The following is a 20,599-nucleotide window of genomic DNA, read 5'->3' on the forward strand; positions in this document are numbered from 1 at the left end:
CGTTGCTCTGGTTTGCTGCAGTAAAACAGCAGCTGAGCTGAAAGGGAAAGTTCTGGATATACCAGCTCATCAGCATATCAAACCCCAAATATGGTCACGTGATGTGAATCATGACCAAAACAAGACTGAGATAACAACCACTTCAACTTATATTGATTAATTAGCTGTACTGTTAGGGTCAGTATCTCTGTTACGTGGTGGGGAATCTTGAAGCAGCGCTGATCCACTTCTGCATCAAAAGGACAGAAAAGTTCACATTTAAACCTTAAGCAGCACATAGCAACACATTTTCTGCTTCATAAAAAAAGACAAATACTGATCCTTTCAGAAAACTACATTTATTTCACTAGATTCAATGTAATATATAACAATAGGAGGAGTTTGACATACATTATGGATAGAAAAGATCACGATAAAAGTCTTAGCAGCTATTCTAAGTGCTGTTTCCTCAACTTTATAGTATATCCCACATTACCTTTACGCCAAAATATAGAACTTCTCAGAAAATCAGAACAAAAAGAAAACAATTCTTACTCTTGGAGCTTATACAAAAATAGTTAACTTTTGGAAAGAAAATTAACAAGATTTACTGTACTATATGTTGTATTACAGCATTTGAAAAACATTTTGGATTATGTGTCCTTGGTAAAATTTGGTCTGAAATAATTTTTTGATCATACTGTACACTCCTGAATACCACAACATTTTATCAGCAGATTAATATTACATTCAAATATTCCATATCAACAAGTCATTTGTTTGTTTTTTTCTCCTTTAGTGCAAAATTGCACCTGTAATTCCTGTCAGTTTGTCCTTCATTCGTACAACAAAAGTCAGCATTACTATAAATTATTCAAGCTTGAAAACATTTTCCTTGGATTAAGAGGGAAAATGTTCAAGGGAATTCTTTTATGTTTGCAAATATACAAAACAAATTTACAGTTTGTGTAAGTTTCCACATAGAGCCATGTAAAACTGAAGCAATGCAGCAAAAGAAAATGCTAAACCGGGTTTCTGGGGAGTAGTGAAGTGTCCCCTCAGCGATAGAGACACATGCTCGTACTCCGGTACAGGTACATGTAGGCGTCGCAGAAGAGACGCTTGGCTACACCTTTCATGTCCCGCGGCACCTGATTGGCCAGCTCGGCAGGAGACATTTCCAGGTACATGCCAACCTCAGGACAGGCTTGCACCTCAGGGATGTTGAATCCATCTCTCTCTCCTAAGAACAAAGCACAAACCAAATAAGCCTTCTCTCTGTTTGGAGAAATGTTATGTCAGAACTCAACACCCACCTTCTCTATCGGCCATGCTGTCGAAGAAGATCCAGTCACGTGTGTTTGGTCCGTGTTTGACAAAGGACACATAGTGGCTTGTCTCGATGCAGAGCACAGCGAACAGCTCCAGGCGGTCTCTGGTGAGCGAGTGGGGGATGCCGCGGTCGATGTAGCCTTTGGGGACTTCCAGGGCTGCAGGCTGATGGGAGAGGCGCTGAGGGTGAGAGTGCACCTGCGGAGAAATACAGACTTTTATGGGAAAATATTCAAAATCTGAAACACTCATTATAAGACAGAGTCTAACTGAGGAAAATTCATAAAAAAATTCCAACTACTGAGTTGCAGCAGATGAGCAAATAACCCTCAAGTGGACTGCTGGGAAATAAGCCAACAAAATCCCACATACAATACAAACCAACAAAACAATATTAAACCATTTTACTCTAAAAATATTAGAGTGGTGTTAGTGCCGCTCCAATAATTTATAGATTCTCAAAAGGATATCAGCGACCATCAAATGAAGTTAGAAACCAGGGAAGGCTAGTTTTAATGCAAATGTATAGACAGCCATAGCCACTGAATCTGATGGCATTTTCTGATACTCATCGCTATCATGTTGTGTGTTCCAAACAAGAGCAGGTAGTGAGAGTGTAGATCACCTTCAGCGGATCAAATTGAATCATAAAGTTCCTACACATTACTGCCGTTAGCATCTTTTCCACACTGCCACTTGAAAAAGAAACCACTTTATGTTTTACTTAGTTGACTTAGAAGGTATGTTGTATTTTATTATTTCATTCACATAGAATCTTAAAAGATAAGTGTTTTATAAATAAACTTTAACTTGAACACAAATGTTGCAGCAAAACCACCAACCTGAGTGGAACACGTCTTGCAGAAGACTTTAAATCCTGTTTGGCTAAAAACTGGCTCTTTAAAACAGTCGGCGCACTCTTCCACTGCCATGTGTCCACACATAATGCACTGCTGAGGACCTGAAACACACTCAGACAATGAGTTTTGTTTACTGTGTTGCATCATGTCTGATCAGACGTGTTTTAATTTTACCCTCAGAGAGGAGGTCGGTGATGTCCAGCTCCAGGGAGGGAATGATTTTACTGAACATCTTGAATTTCTTCCCAAAGCGAGGCATCTGAAGGATGAGGCAGGACGGCACCTAAAGTTTAAAGACAGAGAAAGGCAAAGAGGAGTGCTGAGTAAAACGTTTAACTGAGGCACCTAGTGGTGGAAAAGGAGCAGGTCGGAAAAGGCTGAAACTAAAACATCTGAGTATTTATTGATAGTCACTAAAGAAAAGAGGGAGCCCACCTCTGCCAGTTTGAGTCCTCCACTGTGAAAAGAATGTTCCAGTAGCTGCTGGACTGTGGGCAGAACCAGGCTGTGGTTCTGGTCCAGAAATATCTGATAGCAGTAGCTCTCCTGCACTTTGCCAGCAGCCGATCTAAACAGAGAAAGACAAAGAAAGAAATTGTAAAAGCATGTGTGGTACAGTTAAATCATAGAAAGGAAAAGGTGAAGGAATACAGCTTCAGCAGAGGCTCCAGGACAAGAATGTGGTGCATCACAATGATGAGGAACTCCTCTGGATCTGAAACAGACAAGTTACATCAAGACTTTGAGTTTTAATCTCAGAACCAAATTGGACCTTTTAGGAGCTTGAGGATCAGACTGACCCTTCTCATCAGTGGTGAAGGACTGACAGTAGCCATGTTTCTGCAGCTGCTCTCGAAACCTCATGATGTGTCGCCCATGAACAAATCCCTTACTGCAAACAGCACACAAATCATTAAGCACTGCCTTCCCACAGCAACACAAACAAAAGATGCAAAAGAAGACACACACACACACCTGCGGAGTGGGTTGACAATATCATGGAGTAAAATTTTCTGGATTGGAGCATCCTGAGGAGTTGTTGCTTTGAACAACATAGAGTCCAACACAGAGGAGCAGGAAAACAATCTGAAGGCCACAAAGGAAAAAAAAGTTTAGCTATTTTTAACTTTTAAATATTTCCAGAGACTATAGGCAGTCTTTTTTTTTTTTACTTTGCTACAAATAAAAATCTTTATCTAATTCTAACAGATTTTTAATAATGTATTTCATAATTAAAAATGTATGATTCTGACCCAAAGAGGGCAGAGTCCATGTAGCAGGAGTTGCAGTGTCCTTGGATCCCCTTCATTCGTCCAATCAAAAGCTTTTCGACCTGCTCTGTGCTGATTGGAGGAACAGTCTCCAGCTTCCTTGTGTCGTGATTTCCATCTTCCTCTGTTCACAAAGATTAACATCATATCCATCAAATATACACAGATTACAAGATACAACACATGTTCAGATTGAGATAACTTCATGCAGGTTTTCCCACATGGAGTTATGCCAGATAAATGTAAAAGGTAATATAAATATCTTCAATTTTAGTTTATGAAATAACTACTTGACAGGGGTGAACACAACAGAAAAAAGGTCTTCGAAGCTTAGCCGCCATTAGAGTCAAACCAATAAAAAAATAAAAAAGTTATTTTGAAACTTCTCAAATTAGTAGGCAAGGAGAAGAAACAGTTTTTCAGTTGTATGTGTTGTGACTCAGTCTGAAACACAGAACATGATGTATAGAAAATAGAAAATCAATCTGGGCGAAGTTTTTTATTCTGCAACTCATTACAGTTGTGCTTTTTAGAACAAAACTATTTATATAAATCATTAAAAGGTTAAAATTACCATGTTATACATCCCGATAAATGCATCCTGCAACTCTGAACTTACCATTTTTATCCAGTTCTAGCATCATGTTGTTTTGGGCTGATATGTTCTGAAATCGTGAATCAGGACGGCAGGATATCAGCTTCACAAACAAAGCTCTCTTTGGAGGACAGTCGAAATAACGCTTTCCATGAATTGTTCCGTCGCTGACGCCACAGGCTTCCTCCTGCAGACAGTTTCAAAGAAATCAAATCACTTCAGGGTTAAATACTAACAATCATTATTAGAGATGCACAATGTATCGACATCAACATTGGACGATGCTAGTAATTTTTTAACACTTATCTGTCCGATCAGTAAAATTGGGTCAATATTAACAACTGATGTTTATTTCTATTCTGTTGCTGTGTTTATGTTTGTGTTTCTGGAGGAGAGGAGTGGGTTGGCCATGTGGTATTTGTTTGGTAATGTGAGAATGATAGTGACGCTAACTGTCAAAAGGTCAGCAAAATATATATAATTTATAATATACTATCGGCCCAAATTTTTTGTATCTGAGCTATGTTCCATGTTAGATTAAAATTACAGGCATTACAGGTCTTGTTCACAGTATAATCTAAACATCAACACATCAGCAAATAGATTTACCAACTCAAGTCCAACCATCATATCTTCACGGCCGGGTAGCCTGCCGATCCAGCGGATAATTCCATACGAGTTCCCTTTACCTAAAGTCACCTCAACAACAGAGTTTAGACTTATGCTCAGATCAGTGTGAGCTTCCACAGGGGGAATATCGATGTCCATGCTTCTAGACCCTACAGTGTATAGAAAATATCATAATCAGATTGAACAAAAGTGGAGAAAACAGATATAGAAATACAAAATCAAGCTCAAACCTGAAAGACATTCTCCTTTGTTAACCATGTAGAGTGGAAGTTTAATTTCTCCCCCTCTTTTTCCATTCTCATCCTTGTCCTACAAACATAGAAAACACACTATAAATATTTTGTAAATAGCGTCATTGTGTTTTTAAAAAAATTACTGTAAACTCTAAAGCAGCGGTTTTAGCAAGCAATTGCAATTTTAGGACTGGAGTGAAAAGTCAATTGCGCCACTAAAGTTTCGTTTTGATTTTCTGAATGCATAGTCAGAATGCATAAGTCATCTGTTGATGACAGTGTAAACAACGTCAGACTTGTGAGGAAAATTGTCCTAAATCCCCAGTGAGTTGGTTTAAGGTCAACATTATGAATCTGTATCTGTGTTTGTGCTAAGAAACTTGAACTGTACATGATCATTGCTTGTCTAAAGTTAAAACACACATACCTTGTATAAATTTAACTATACTAGTATAGTTAAATCAATATTTGAATAGATTTAGTTATTCAATTTATTTTGGGTTAGTTTATGTATGTGAGGCAGATTCAAAACAAATATTGTCACAAGGAACTTTAAAAAACGATTAAATCTAATTTAGAAGCAGATAATTACGCCCTCTAGATCCCATAGATTCAAAGTCAATCATATAAACTCCAGTTAGTGTTAAACAATTCACTCAAGTCCAAATTATTGTGTAAACTTATAATGAAAGATTTCCATCCAAGAAAACATAAGCAATTATGTATCTATAGTGGAAATGAAAGCTCCCTTTAACATGACAAAACATCCAACAGAACCTGGCTTGTTGTTCTGGCCCATCTTTCACAATTGACTGAGGCTTGAGGCAGAAAAAAAAACATTACATAAAAGCTAAATGGGTTAGGGTTAAAGTGCTGAATTCTAAACTGTATTATGTTTTGTCAAAGTTATAACAAGGTTGTATTGAAAAAGACCAATGTTACTAAAACCCTGATACTGACATCCATCAGCCTGATACTGTTTAAAATTGCCCTCATGGTATATTCCACCGCAGTAGTAGACCCTTGATTTTTCTCTGTGTTCACTAGGAATCAGTGTGTTTTGAATTATTGCATTTTAAACTCTGTGAACATATATTGTTCATATTATTTAATAATCTTATGATTATTAAATAATATGAAGACAAATCGCACTTGCCACGAAAGGACAAGTGTGATTTGGAAACACAAAGTATTAAAATAGCTGGGTGCAGGTGGAGCCAGAGTTTTCCATAAAAGTTCAAAGGAATACTTTCAACATTTACACTCATAGTGAAATGAAAGTTTGTCTCCTTTGAACTCTAGGTCTTATTTTGCATGTGTCTCAGGTTTATGAGAATACACGTCTTTCAAATTATATACTTACTGTGGAAATCTGCACAATATGTTGTCCTCCATCTTCCTGAATGTCTAGTACTATCCCATAGCGATATTTATCATCGATGAAGAAATACACGTTGTCTCCAGGAAATATGTTTTGTGCTTGCTGTTGACTATGGAACTGTGCCATGGAAGGCGACACAGGGGTTGGAACTAAAGGCTTCACTCTGGAGAATGGGGCAAAAATGCCGCAGTTTTTCTCACATAGGAAAAATGTCTTAGATCCATAGCTTCCATCGGTTTTTCCCTTCCCTTTGTCTTGTTTCTTGAGAGGAAAGACAGCAGAAAATACTGATGAGACACACACAGATAAACATACAAGAACACAAATCACACAAAACTCTAGATTTGTTGGAATTTCATGTTGCTCAGATCTCAGAAAATTGGAGGTAATATATATATATATATATATATATATATATATATATATATATATATATATATATACATGTACTGTATATCAAGCACAGCTGAAGCAGAAAACATTAACATACCAATACTGGGCATAACTTTCATTCTGAAATTTTAGTACTTAGCAGCTACAACAAGCTACCAGATGAGGAGACATCTACATAAAATAAACTCTACTCTCAGCTTTTAGCCACTAAAGGACAAGTTGATTAAGTAATGGAGAAAATGAATAATGTTTTTCTTTACTGCTTATGTTCATGTATCAGAAACTGAGGCACATAGAACAAGGATTTCCTGTGGCAAACAAGAGACAACTGTATTTCAGTGAATAATTTTAAAAAATTTAAGAGCTCCAAGTGAATTTCCTACATAAAAAAGTCTGACAGAAAGCAACTAACTTAAGTTATTTCTGCCACAGGGAACTTCATAAGCAATCAAAGCCTTTTGGGGTTCATCCTTCCTCAACAACACCAAAATTTTACATACACGATGTCATTTGTCTGAAGCTGTCTTTCTGTTAATATTCTATTATAATTATTTAGTACTAAATATTTGTAACCCTAGTGATTATATATTTTTATGTGCTCACGGGAAAAGAGAAAAGCTGTTTTATTAATTGGTTTAATTAATAGTCATACCTGTAGTTCAATTCCAAAGAATCTTCCTCTAATGGGATTAACATAATCTGGTTCCAAGATTGGTCCAATATAGCGAATGACGCCCATCAGCATCTCGTCTTGTTCTTTCACCATCACATTAGTTCCCACGGTGAGTCCCAGGGATGCCTGGAAAGCGTTGTCTCTGAACCGGTGAAGTCTCTCATCTTCAGGCTCACAGGCTAACAGAAAATCGGCCTCCTCTAGACTCAGTTTCTCCATGTAGATTACGTCAATATTATACATTAAGTTGTTCAGCGATTTTAAGAACGTGACTGGTAATTTTGTGCGACGGCCAGGCTGGGAAACGTTATGTGTATTGTACGTGAACTCACGGGTGTAACAAATACTTCCAAGCTTGATATGGAGGGGATTTTCGGGTTTTTTGGTTATGATAAAATAAACGTAGTCTGATGGATTCATGTTGTCCTAGTCTGGATATTCAGCAAGGTTCTGAACAGACACAAAACAAACAATGACAAGTTTTACGTTATTGATTTGTATGGCAACACTGAAGCTAAGTCAATAGCAAGTTGAACCATTAATTACAATAACCGAAACTGTCAGCTATTGTCAAAATAACTTAAAATTAAACACTGGAAAAATACACTAGTGCGTGTTTAGTAAGAAAAACACCATTTATTTAAGTTTACCTTGACAACTTTGGAGTTTAATTTCTGTTGCTTCGTCGCTCTTTTAGCTAAGCGTCCCAGCTCCTACGTAAAGTTTCACTTCCCCTTTCATCCTTTCGTTTCACTTTCTCTACAGCGCAGCTTTCACGGAGGTCCCACGGACATGACACTTTGTGGAAACGTTTAAAACATCTTCTAAACAGCTCCCTGGACACCGATAACTTGTTCGTCTAGCGTTATTTGCTGTTTAAACTGCGTAAAAACCGTAATATTTAAGAGAGTGACATTGTTGTTTTACAATCTGTTGACGCTCAGCCAGAGTTGAAAGTGAAGCCCTCGGTGAAGTCTTACAGGCAAGACAAAACAACAAGGCCCTGACTATTTCTGAGGGGATTTTCCATGGTTGCTTAGGGCCAATTTTGTGTGTGGGTTCATTTTTGCTTCCTCCTCTATGTTGACTGGGAACAGCCATTTTATTTACATGTTGTTTGTTTCTACTTTACGGAGTTTTGTTATCCTTTCCACTGCTTTGCCTGACTACTGTTGTTTAGGCCTGACTAGTTAACTGCAAGTGTCGACAAATTGTACAGCAATACAAGCTAATAAGTGGCTAATAAATAGTGTGCTGCTATCTGTTTTAAAAATGCAAATTGGCCACTGTTTGGTAAAAATAAAATAACAATAATATGAGCTATAATTTCAAATCTCATTTAAAGGATTTAATTATTTTACAAAGTTCAAAATATCTCATACACACAGAGAATTATATGAGCCATCTCTGATTGTTTAATTTTGTAATTAAAAATACAAGCAATTGAATGATCATCCTTCAAAAATAACTTTCTTATTTTCAGAAGGTGATTGAGCTTAAAGTGTGCACAAATCCATCTTTATAATTATGTTGCTGCAAGTACAGCAGTTTTAATAGAATACAATTACAAAGCAACTTCTTTTGAACAACTATTGAGCACAAGTTTGTTGCTCTTCATACAATTGAATATCATATATAATTTCTTTTTAATAATTTAAATGTTCACACGTTTATTATTTTGACTTATGTTTGGAACTGTAGGAAGATAAAGTCTGAAAACAAGAACAGGCATTTTTGCAAAAGTACCTACTTCATGAAAATTACCTAGGTTTTATAAAAATAACATTTCTGCGTCCCAAAACGATACTTAAGCCTGCAAGTCAAAAATGAGAGCAAATAAGCTCAGGAGACTTTGGACTCTGATTGGCCAGGCCAATGTACGTCATTAGCAAGGATATGACGTTGAGGTGCATCGGACGTAAACATGGAGGAAAGAGAAGCGCTGAAGAGGCAGATTGAACTTCTACAAGGTGCTTTTCTGTTTTTATCAATGTCAACTTTTCTGTGTTACACCAGCGAGGGAGAAAACCTTTTTGCTCTTATGCATTTTCCTAAACCAGCCGTGTGTAGGACTGAAAACTTTTCTTTCGGATGATTTAGAGGCAAACGTTAACCGTTAGCTTTATGTTTGTGTTAAGCTTTAGAACTTTAATGTCACTGAAATCAAGTGCAGGGAAAAAAAAATACATTCAATTAACATAAATGGTTAAGGTAGACGTCTTTTTAAATACTTCTAAGTTGATTTGATGTGTTGATAAGACAAGCAAGACATTTTCCTCTGGAGAATGATGAAATGTTAAGCAGACGTTATACCAAAACATTAAAACCAACTGGTAAATCTTCTTTAAATATTACGGTTTTGACATCAGTACATAATAAGAAATGGCGCCTTCCCAGGTTCTAACATTGCTTAAATCAAAGCAGGTTCCTTTATTATTTTTCTACAACAAAAAACAAAAGCCAAATTAACACTTCCTGTTCAAATATGGTTAAAAGTCAAATGTACTGGAATAATCCTAATCAATGTCACCACCTGTGTACGAGCAGGGGTTTTGATTGCTTATTGCTTTGCGGCTGACCGGTATATATTACCACAATAAAAAGAGAAAATTCGTCATTATTGACTCAAGATAAGATTGTACCTTTCTGACAAGCTTGGATCTGCTTTAAAAAAAGCCACATCAATCTGGGGAAAGCAGGGAGCACTGCCAGGATCCTGTGATCTGAGACACAGATGGATGCCTCTATAATTACTTTGATTACTTAGATTAGAATTTACAAACAGTCTGTGACCAGGCGGTCAGCAGCATAGGGGCACATTGGGGGACTGTACTTGCATGGTTTCTTTTCATTCTTCACACCTCAGACTTTCAGTACATGTAACAGTAATGTTATCTGCAAAAGTACTGAAATGACTGCAGTTTTCAGGTATGTCACGAAGTTGAATACAGAGATCGGATGGAACATTTAGTGGCATGGTGGACTGGAATAACCCAGCCAACTCCCTGAGAGTCAACTGGTCTTAGTAAGTTAAATGTTAAACGTCATAAGACTATAAAAAAACAAGTAAAACTTGTTTAGAAGGGGTGAAGAAGAAAGCTTTTTCTTTCATTAGATAAGATAACATAATGACTTAGGTTTACAACGTTTCTTCTGAATACACACAATAGTTATTGAGCAATTTCCTTTTGATGGAAGAGACCACCATGTTCATCTTCACCTTGATCAAATCCAGTGTTAGGAGTGTGATGACCTGGGCTAGTTTTGCTGTCACTGAATCACCTACAAACTGGCTATGCAAAAGTAATCTAGAATCAAATATGAAGCCAACTGTCTGAGAGCTCAGGCTCAAACAGCACTGATTCATCAACAGGCCAAAAATAACAAATCCAACATTATTAATTTAAAAATATATACTATATATTTCATGTTAAAAATATCTAACTTGATAAAGAACAGATCACTTCTATGATGCCGATATGGAAAAACATGGAATAGAAAGAAGGTGTGCTTTGTTTTTACAATGACTGTATGTTGGCAAAATAAGGACTCTTTCACAAATGTTCTTGCCACCAAACACATTTGCACTCCAGTTCTATCACTCATGGATGGTTCCATTAACCGTTTCCAAACCCATTTCAAAATTTAGAGAATATTACATTTCAGACCAAATATACAGATTTTTGAAATAGGAGGACCTGTTTTTGTATCTTGTTTAGGCATGTTTGTTAATTTACCGTCCGAGATTTTAGCTTTGCCATCAAAAAGGTTGTTTGTGTCTTTTATTTTTTCTATTTTAAGCATCTCATGAATATTATAACTAAATCAGAGCAATTTTTAAATCCTCAGATCTTATCAATAAGCATAAGAGCGTCCATGGAGATGCACCGGTTCCTGCAGCAGAGCAGAGGCAGCCTGAGGTTTCTACAACAGCCAGAGCTTTCAACACGTCTGCTGTCCGTCCTCACATCTCCAGAGGGAGGCCGTATGCTCCTCAGAGTCGTGGAAGTTGGAGGAAAACATACTCTTTGAGGAACAACTGCCCCCAGTCAACAGTACCAGCACCCTCAGCTGTTCCCTCCACTTCCCTTTATCCAGCTACCTCCCAGTATGGAACTAGCAGCATCTCTGCAACAGTCAGCAGCACAGGGCATGAACCTAACTCCAAAGCTGCTACTTCTTTGTCAGGGAATCTTATGCAGAAGAAAGCGGGAATTACAGTCAGGAAAACTGAAGTGAGTGGAGCAGCAGCAGAACGATTAAACACGCTTTCTGAATGGCAAGGTTCAAGTTCAGGTAGCACGAATATCCAGCCAGATGCACAAAAGGCTGAAAACAGGCTTGTCATTCTACCAGCAGAGAAAACTGAAGCTTCATTCAAGGCTCTCACTTCTGTTAATGCCAACAGGTTAAGTTCTCAGAGCAAGATTCAAATACAGAACAAACTTTACCTAAACAAGAAAACCGGTCCAGAAACTTGCAAGACTACTAATTCTCCAACCTTACCTTCTCTTTCCAAAGAATCAAAACACTCACCAGAGGCCCTCCATGGCCAGGTTAATGTGCCATTTCTAAAAAAATCCAAGTTTACCTGGGTGAAGAGTCAGACTGTGAGCTTGGAGCCCAAAGCAGCCAGCTCTGTTTCTGTACCGATGAGCAGAGTCACAGCTTCTCAGACATCTGTCCTCAAAGCTGCAGCAACTGCTGGGAGTCCGTTATCAGGTGGATCAAGTAAGAAAACACCTCCCAGGAAGTTTCCTCAAAAGCTCAGTCCCGTCACTGTAGCCCCCAAGACTTCAAAATACAGATGGGTTTCTTCCTCAGGAGTCCAAACTAAGAACCAGCGCAAGCCTTTGTCTCCCAAAGCCCTGATTAATCCTCAGAGAGATGTTGCCAAGAAACTCAAACCAGCCTCTACACCCTCTGGAAAGCCGAAGAGGGGAATCGCAGCTTCTTCTGCCAGCTTAACACACATGAGCCGTTACCGTTGGAAGGCCGGAGGTCAGACTGCAGCCGAGTCGGTGACAGGAACTACACCAGTGGCTCGTCGTAGATCCGCCTTCCACTGGACAGCAGAGAAAAGCAGCAAAGGGCTGAAAACGGGACATCCTTCTCCTACTGCACCTCAGAGAGCGTACCTTCGCTCTTCCTCCCCTGCTGGGTTCAAGCTCTGCAGCAGAATGAAAATTATCAGGAAGTCCGGCAGCAGGTACATTTACACACTGATTCACCCAGTTATCATTACTGATCTGATTTTTACCAGTTTAGCTCTCTTCATTTTTTTTTTCCAGAAGGTGGCAGCAAAGAGTTTTAAAGGTGCATCTCAAAGAAGTAGAAAATAAATGCATATCAGTATTACAATTTAAATAGTGAAACTAATATATTTTATAGATAGTGATGTAAGAATTTATTTGTAAATATTTAGATTGCATGGCTTTGAGCTGCTGAAATATTCAGTTTTCAGAACTATAATCTTATATAACACCATTAAAAGCTCTAACATGCTGACTCGCTTTATGTAGATGCAGATTTCCTTTCCAATAAGGCTTGGCACCTGCACACACTGACAAAAGTATCCGTACCTGATGGTGTCCATTTTATCACCGCGCCTGATTGGACAACAAACACTTCTGACCTAAACCTCACAAAGAGTTTAGAGTATTATAAAGAGGAAGATGAGAGACACCAGAGCCAACTATGGAGATGAGCTGAAGGCTGCTATCAGCCTTCCTGTTCTTCCTGAACACCTCAGCAGAAGACATTTCTGTACAAAATGTCATGTAATTGGGTTTATGTAATATTAAAATTTTCCATGAAGCTGATATTTGATTTTTTTTCATTATTTGACAAGCATAATTTGAAAAATGAATAGAAATAAGTGAAGGAAATATGTCTGTCATTCTGTATTACTAAGACATACTTGTATTATTTTGCTGCTCTTTATGTTCACCAGCTCTGTTTTTTCTTTGTTCTCTTCACCTTTAAACTTTGTTCTCCGTTCTGCTTTCTTACTTTGCCCTCAGTGTCGCTGCAACAGAGAAGGCGAGCAGTCTGGCTACAGGAAAGTTTCCCCTGCGTAGAATGTACTCCTTCACCAGGAGTCCTGCAGGAGTTCGGAGGACGCCTTCCAGGGAACTGGTCTGCTTTGGCAGACACAAGTTGAGGCGTCTCTCCCCGACCTGGTCAAAAACAAGTAAGAAACACACATTGGTGTTTAAAGGATGCATTGATTTGTAGTTATTGATCAGTTATCTGCAAAATAATTAATGGACATTGATGAGAGTGTGTTGGGTTTTCATAGTTTAGTTGTTGTCCTTTTGTGCTGGCTAAAGTAGCTTAAGAACTGCTAACTAATGTCTAGCCATTATTTTACTTTTCTAAATATGCATTTTTTTTCTTCCACTTGTTGTTTCCTAAAGGTTTTAAAATGTAGCCTGTTGTAACAAATTATTAGAGCCAGTTCAGATAAAAGAAAAATACATGACTGCCGTCAGTGAGATATGTTTCTGCCAAAAAACTAAGAATTTTGTAAATTAACAAGAAAAAGTAATAAATTTGCATACATTTGTGATGATTAACGCTTTATATTTCTGATAGTAAAACTAGGATTTTTTTTTTATATGATAAAATTAGAAATTTGTAAGAGGAAAAACTCAGAAGTTTTCTGAAATTATAAACTCAGACATCTAGGTCAAAAAGTGACAGAAGTCCTCTGGTAAATTTAGGAGATGCACATCTGGATGTTTTCCAAAATGTAAGCGCCACATCCTGGCTCTTTTCCTGTATCAGAACTGTATGTCAAAACAAATTCCTGACTTTGCAACATCAGAGAATTTCCTAAATTTAATATCATAAATGTATGCCTTTAATTATGTAAAATTTTATATTCTTTCTCACAAGTTTACGACTTTCCGACATAAGAGAATATCTAAGTTTTTTTCCTTGAAAATACATGGAATTAGTTTCAAATTTATTTGTTTTGACAGTTATTTATTCCTCTTATGTCTATTGTTTTTTTATTTACAATGGTCCTAATTTTCTGTCATATAAATAAGAAGAGACTTTTACCTACTTCAGTGTTCTGCATAAGATTGGTGACAATTAGTATAAGATGACGTTTAAGTTTATTTGTTGAACCACTTCTGACAGCACCGGGTCTGCTCAGGATAGAGCTGCGAAAAATCCCAGAAATACTTTGAATCAATCAATAATTCCCACAGACTCTCTGCTTTTACTGGTGGTTCAGTCCTGCCAAGTAGAATTTTGTGGCTCATTTGTCTTCCTCCAGCTGACACAATTATGCTACAGTGTATTGTAAAAGTCTTATTCATTTTTCAGTCAAACACAACTGTCATTTGACTGATTTCTGTTTTCATTTTAGTGTTGTGTACATGCTGAGAGGTGCACCATTAATTTCCTTCCAAATGTTTTGGTTAGGGACTGTGGCTGATGTTGTTTTCTAGCACAGCAGTTTGTCATGTCTGGGTTTCTCATACCTGCTCCATGCTTGGTTCCACATAATGGTTTTGTTCAGTGTTAAACACTTTCTCCTGTCGTTCAAATTAGTTATCCAGGTGTGGATAAGAACATAATGCCATTTTCTGCCTTCATAGTGCAGATATTTGTGATTAAAATGGGGCAAACTATTTGGAAGCATAATTAAAACCCATACATGGCAACAATTTAATGGTAATAGATTTAGATTTCACTTGCAATTTCCAAGGTAGCGCTAAGGTAAAGGGCTAAACAACGAGGGGAAGCCCAGATGATGATTTCATGGCTTTAGAGACCTCTGACATATTTGAGTTAAGTGGAGACAGACATTTGGATGCTGGCTGAAGCTAGGAAGACAGTGTTCTTATCCACAGTGAAATGTATCCTGTACCAACAAGGACTGAAAGGCCACTCAGAATGAAGGAAGTCACTACTCCAAAAACCCCCCAAAAAAACAAACAAAAATGAAAAAGCCAAATTTCAGGTTGCACATGCACACAGAGACAAAGACCTTCATTTTGGAGACATGTCCTGTGTTCTGATGAAACTAAAGTGGAACTGTTTGGTCATAATGACATTTAAAGGAAAAACAGGGATGTTTGTAAGCCTGAGGACACGAGGCTAACAAACTGTGATGTATGGGGGTGGCAGCATCATATTTTAGGGCTGATTTGCTGCAGAAAGGATTGACTCCTTGGTGTTTTGGTGTCGTTTGACTGGAGTAACTAAGATGACCATTGAATATGACCAATCATTTCAGTTTTATTTTGTTCTAACCTACTGGCTTTTTATCTAATAAATGAGCCGTAAGTGTGTTTTAAATGTTTTTTTTATTTACTTTTAGTGCAGTTCACATTGGGATTCAGAGGTCAAAGAAGAAAACACTTTAGTGTCCTTAGTATGAAGTCTTTCAACAACTGTATTCTCAGTAGATTTTAGGAATTGTGTAATCCTTCAGATTATTTTACAAAGATAAAGCAGAACATGGAAAATGGGTTGAACCTGTAGTGCTGTGACTAGTGAGAAGAGATGGCTAGAGCTAAAGGGAATTAAAATATTTTCTAAAGATTAGTATGTGTTACAGATATTAATGTCCGTCAACCCCCCTCCTGTTTTTTGTTTGTTTCCCTACATGCCAGTTTCTTTTTTTGGTATTTTTTGCTATTTGTTTTAGTGTACTTATATTTTAGGATAAATACACTATGTTTTGAGAACCATATTTTGAGTCTACTTCAGTAGAGGGCAGCAAATCGCATCCACATGCTGCTTGTAAAGGCTTTGCAGGACCTGCTGTCACAGAAGAGGCTTACAGACAGAGTGTAAGAGGAGCAGGGGGTGGAGTGTGGGGGGTGTTAATTGATTGCCCAATTCAGCTGTGATGGCGAACAAGTGCCGATAGCGGGTAATTTGCAGAGGTGGAGGCGAGCGGTGCCGCTGCTATCAAGCCCTGGCACCACTCTCCCTTCAGCAGATAAAAAGGAGCTAATGCATAATTATCCTTTTGCAAATTGGATTGTTTTAACGAACTGTAGAATATAGGCCTAACCTGATGGAAAGCAATCATTGTTTTTACAGCCCCCTCTCCTCCCTGTGTCTCTCCCTCCGCTGGCCCCTCCAACCCTCTGGTCGTTCTGTGCGCACCCTACACGCCTCATGCCCATCTTGGTGTAATCTCCAATTCTCAGTGAAGTCAGAAGACATTAGAAAAGCCATCACTATTAACATTAGGCTTTATTCCTCCTCACGGCTCTCTGTCGATCAGCCTGACTCTCTAACTCTGCCTGGATTCTTTCAGACTCCTCCTGTTTTCCTTCTCTCAAACTTCATTTTTTCTGCCTGATTTTTTTTATGCCTTACAAACAACTTAAATAGCATGCAGCAGGGACATGTGCATCTCTAATTAAAGATGGGTGTTAAGACTCGAAAGAAGGAAAGGTGGAGCAGGGGTGAGTGAAAAGGAAGATGGAGCGAGGGAAGCTGCGCGTAGCCGTCTGCACCTCTGATAAGAGCCGCTAATAAAGAGCAAATTGAATTACTAATGATGGGAAGCAGAGTCCCTATAGATGAGCCCGTTAAAAACAACCTTATGACCACTCACACATGCATGATAATACACTCACAAACAATGTTTCTTAATTTCCTCCTCAATGACTAGTTTGAGCCTTCTTGGCCACGTTAACGGGGGAGGTGGCGTTCTGAGGTGCTTGGTTATCTCTGGTTTAATTTAAAGAGGGCATAAACCCAAGAAAGCAGTGGGGACCGTAATGAATCGAGGTGTGTGTGTGTGTGTGTGTCTGTGGTACCATGTACCCAGAGGCATCCATGGGGCCCAGATAATCAAATAAAGCAGATAAATGTCAGGAACGGACTGAAGACGGTGAAGAAGAGTGCTGAGCCGTGCGGCTTCAGGCCCCATGTGACAGCTTTCTGGAGCGTTTTAGCTCTCTATCTGAACTCTTTCCATCACACAGCATGTCTCTCTACTCACTGTTGCTGTCTTTGCTGTGCTGATAATAACCCTTAAGCCTACTTCTGAATATAACTTTTCACATTGCCACCTTTATTACGACATAAAAGCTAATCAGGCTTTCAGATTTATATTTCTGGACAGTTATTAGTTGTGCAACCCATAAATCTGGTCTGAGTGGAAGAGTCGCAAGAAGAAATCCATTTTTGAAAGAATGTCAGAAGAAGTCTTCTTTGCAATTTAACTCAAACAAAATGGGACACAGCAAACAAGTGGAAAAGGGTTCTCTGGTCAACTGAGACCAACATTGAAGCCCATGCAGAAAACTATGTGTGGACAACCTTCACATTGATCACACTGTCTCCACTGTAAAACATGACAGTGGTAGCATCATGTTGTTGGAGTGCTTTTCTTCAGCAACAGCAGGGAAGCTAGTCAGAGTTTATAAGAGTATGCGTGGAGTATGTTGGGCTGAGCAAACATTTCAGACTTGGGATGTGCAAAGCAGGTAGAGAGGTTCCTCAACAGATTTTTAGCTGTAATTTCTGCAAGTGATGGTTCTACAAAGTATTGACTCAGAGGGGGGGTAAAAACAAGCATCCACAGTTTGATTTAAGAATAGAAAGAAAAGATAACATTTTAATTTGCAGTTAAATTAGTTTTTGACTTGGTTTATGACATAAAATCCCAGTAAGAAATATTAAAGTTAACAAAAATGTAAAGAAATTCAAGGATGTGAATGCCTTTAAAAGATGCTATGCCTGACTTTTGCAGCCGGATGTTGTATTGTTGAAAGACGATCAGCTCATCAGCAAGATTAATCCTCTTGGTGTGCAATTGGATGAGTACATCTAGAAGACATCCTTTTCAGATATTTGACTGTGTTTGGCTGACTTTGTGACGCTTTCAACTTTAGCTTATGAACACGCTGCCCGCTCCAACATGACACCATGGAGCCGGTTACCACCATAAAAAAATCTTCACTCCTCACCACCGCCTCCCTTTCCTACACGGATCCTGTTGGCGTGCTTGCAGCAATCCCATTTATTTTTCTCATAAATCATGAGGGCTGCTTTGCTTTGCAAGGAGGCCCATCTCTTTGACATTTTCCACTCTTCTCTGTGATGTATCCATGCATTCTGCTGTATGTTAGATACATGCAGACATGTTGGGATGATATCCGCAACAGTGTGTTGCCTTGTTGTGCTTTAAAACTTCATGATGAACAAGTTTTTCTCAAACTCACCTTGTGATCAATCAGTAGATTTTTGTTTTTGTTGTTTTTTCTATCGTAAGGTGATATTATCAGGGTGTCCCATGTAGAAATTACATATATGTACATATATGCCGAGATGATGTGTCAGGATGTTTATAGCAGCTACTTTAAGGTTTCTTTTTTATTGTGACATGAAGTTGACGACTTCAAATGTTATTCCAATCAATCTTGATAAAACTTGATTTGATGTTGAAGCTGTCTGAAAAATAGTTTATACTTATGTGCATTGAAATTCGAAGGGGCAAAAACTTGATTTCCCCTGTTGCATGCATACTTTTTTGCATAATCAGATCAATTTATGCTCTGATGCATAAATGGGAAGAGTCTTGCAATTTCTTTATTTTCTGTTCTAATCTTCTACATCTATAAAAAATGTTCTCCTTTATGTCAGAGAATAATGTAACCTGGATTGCCCTCTAAAAACCTTATCATTGCACCACTAGTTTAAACATAATATGAACCTGTGTGTCTCCCATCTTCCCTGATGTCACTTCTGTTGTAAAGTTTCATAAACTTTAGAAATAAAGGAGTAGCTTAAACATGAAGGGATTAAAGGAGTTTGTACAGCAGCAACTATTACATGTCCCTGCTGACTGATTATTAAAAAAAAATCCTTGCAGGCAGTGTGTTCTAAGTCTGTGACTTGTGCATCTCCTCACTGTTTCCTTTTTTGACTTTGTCTTGGCTCAGCAGCCATTTGTTTATTTTTGCTTGTTTATTTGCATCACTCTCTGGTTCACACTTGATCCAGTTTCTCCCACTTTTCCTTCACACTGCGACCACTTGTCCCGTAGTCTGGTTTCACTGACTCACTGTCCCACATTTACACTGCCGTGCATGTCCGTGCACATTCCCACACACAGACTGAGCCAGCCTATAGTGGACAAATACAGCTCTGTTGAACCAGTTGCACACAACTCCTGTTGCTGTGTGCATGCTTAAAGCATCGTTGTATTGTATCAGAACTCTATGTCGATAGATTTCAATCATTTGTGTGAATGATGGTTCCATCAGCTGTTTTTTGACACGCGGTTCTCTAAATGCCATTCCTGATCGTATTATCGGTTGGTTGAAAACACTCGCACACATTCTGCTCATTCCTGCTCACTTTCTCAGGCTCTCTGTGTCAAACAGGTGGAGGTCTGTCTTCTCTTTCTGGCCACGGCCTTCGCCCACTTCCTTTCTCTTTGTGTCTGTCACCATTTGTCTCTCTCGCACATGCTCCCCATGACATGTGCGCCCCCACACACGCGACAAACCACATATTCAGTTTGGTAACATTGCCGTAATGATTTAAGGAGGAACAGCAGTTGTCTCTGCAGACAAAGGATGTGCAAACTTTTTTTTTGGTTGCTTTACATTTTGAACTTTCACACATTTCTGTGGATGCGTAACGGAGCATGAATTTCTGCATGCATTAATCCTGAGGGTCTTGTGTTGCATGAATGATTCTGTTTCTCATGTAAGATGATGTGTTGTGCTGAATGAGCTTAGTATAGCTCTCTGCGCTGGTGCACTGTAACATTTGGCATTTTGATTAACCTCTCCAGACTCAAGGGGCCATGCATGCCAGTGATCCGAACACTGCACCTTCTCAACTGTGTCTGAGGTCTCTCCGCCTCCTCTGAGCGACTATCAAACTGTCAGCTGGCCATAATTAAAATTTGACTAATTTGAGCTCAACACGCTGTTCTTCCACTGTCCACCAACACTGTTGCACTGGGGTGAAGTTCTTAATATGAATAATTTTCTCAAAAAATATCTGTTGTGTGGCATCCATAGTTTTTATTTATCCACTTAATCCCTGTTTTTTGACTGAACTCCCCGATCATCTTAAGTGTCTTCAAGAGGGGAAAGATCATGTGTGTTGAGGGGGGTGGCCAGCATGTGTTGAAATGTGTAATCAATACTATTGAGTACAGAAACTTGACCCTGAGATGATAGTGACTCATTCCCAGTTAAGGAGGTAAATGTTTTCTTGGTATCCAGAGGAGTGGCCCACGAGTCAAGCTGTC

The 20,599-nt window shown here is 38.6% G+C and overlaps 2 protein-coding genes across 3 annotated transcripts in view; one reads left to right on the forward strand and one right to left on the reverse strand.

The window, feature by feature from the left end:
* Positions 1-319: 319 nt before the first annotated feature.
* On the reverse strand, positions 320-8,403 carry cyldl (cylindromatosis (turban tumor syndrome), like). 2 transcript variants are annotated; one of them, XM_032572894.1, is made up of 15 exons: positions 7,998-8,403; positions 7,327-7,797; positions 6,264-6,542; positions 4,898-4,976; positions 4,647-4,816; positions 4,062-4,224; positions 3,425-3,566; positions 3,147-3,257; positions 2,972-3,063; positions 2,823-2,886; positions 2,607-2,739; positions 2,346-2,454; positions 2,154-2,272; positions 1,296-1,509; positions 1,038-1,222 (listed from the first exon to the last, which is right to left on the reverse strand). In XM_032572894.1, exons 2-15 carry the CDS (start codon positions 7,765-7,767, stop codon positions 1,038-1,040), a joined length of 2,301 nt encoding a protein of 766 aa, XP_032428785.1. In that variant the 5' UTR covers positions 7,768-7,797; positions 7,998-8,403. The 2 variants fall into 2 exon arrangements, with proteins under 2 accessions (XP_032428784.1, XP_032428785.1); XM_032572893.1 differs by lacking the exon at positions 7,998-8,403 and having other exon boundaries at positions 320-1,222; positions 7,327-7,767.
* Positions 8,404-9,193: 790 nt separating this feature from the next.
* The window catches only part of zc3h3 (zinc finger CCCH-type containing 3), an 84,307-nt gene continuing 72,901 nt past the window's right edge, over positions 9,194-20,599 (forward strand). Inside the window, exons 1-3 of the mRNA XM_032572860.1 lie at positions 9,194-9,317; positions 11,197-12,556; positions 13,371-13,540. Of these exons, the coding sequence (XP_032428751.1) occupies positions 9,272-9,317; positions 11,197-12,556; positions 13,371-13,540 (1,576 nt within the window). The 5' untranslated portion in view covers positions 9,194-9,271. The remainder of the gene's footprint in view (positions 9,318-11,196; positions 12,557-13,370; positions 13,541-20,599) is intronic.

This window comes from Xiphophorus hellerii, chromosome 9 (genome assembly GCF_003331165.1).
Source record: "Xiphophorus hellerii strain 12219 chromosome 9, Xiphophorus_hellerii-4.1, whole genome shotgun sequence".
NCBI classification, from domain to species: Eukaryota; Metazoa; Chordata; class Actinopteri; order Cyprinodontiformes; family Poeciliidae; genus Xiphophorus; species Xiphophorus hellerii.

Excerpts from the sequence above, each read along its gene's own strand:
- cyldl (XM_032572893.1), bottom strand. The coding sequence starts at position 7,767 with ATGAATCCATCAGACTACGTTTATTTTATCATAACCAAAAAACCCGAA. Across the intron at positions 2,273-2,345 it reads CACCGACCTCCTCTCTGAGG|GTCCTCAGCAGTGCATTATG; the intron begins GTAAAATTAAAA and ends AGTGTGTTTCAG. Across the intron at positions 1,223-1,295 it reads CAGCATGGCCGATAGAGAAG|GAGAGAGAGATGGATTCAAC; the intron begins GTGGGTGTTGAG and ends CTTTGTTCTTAG.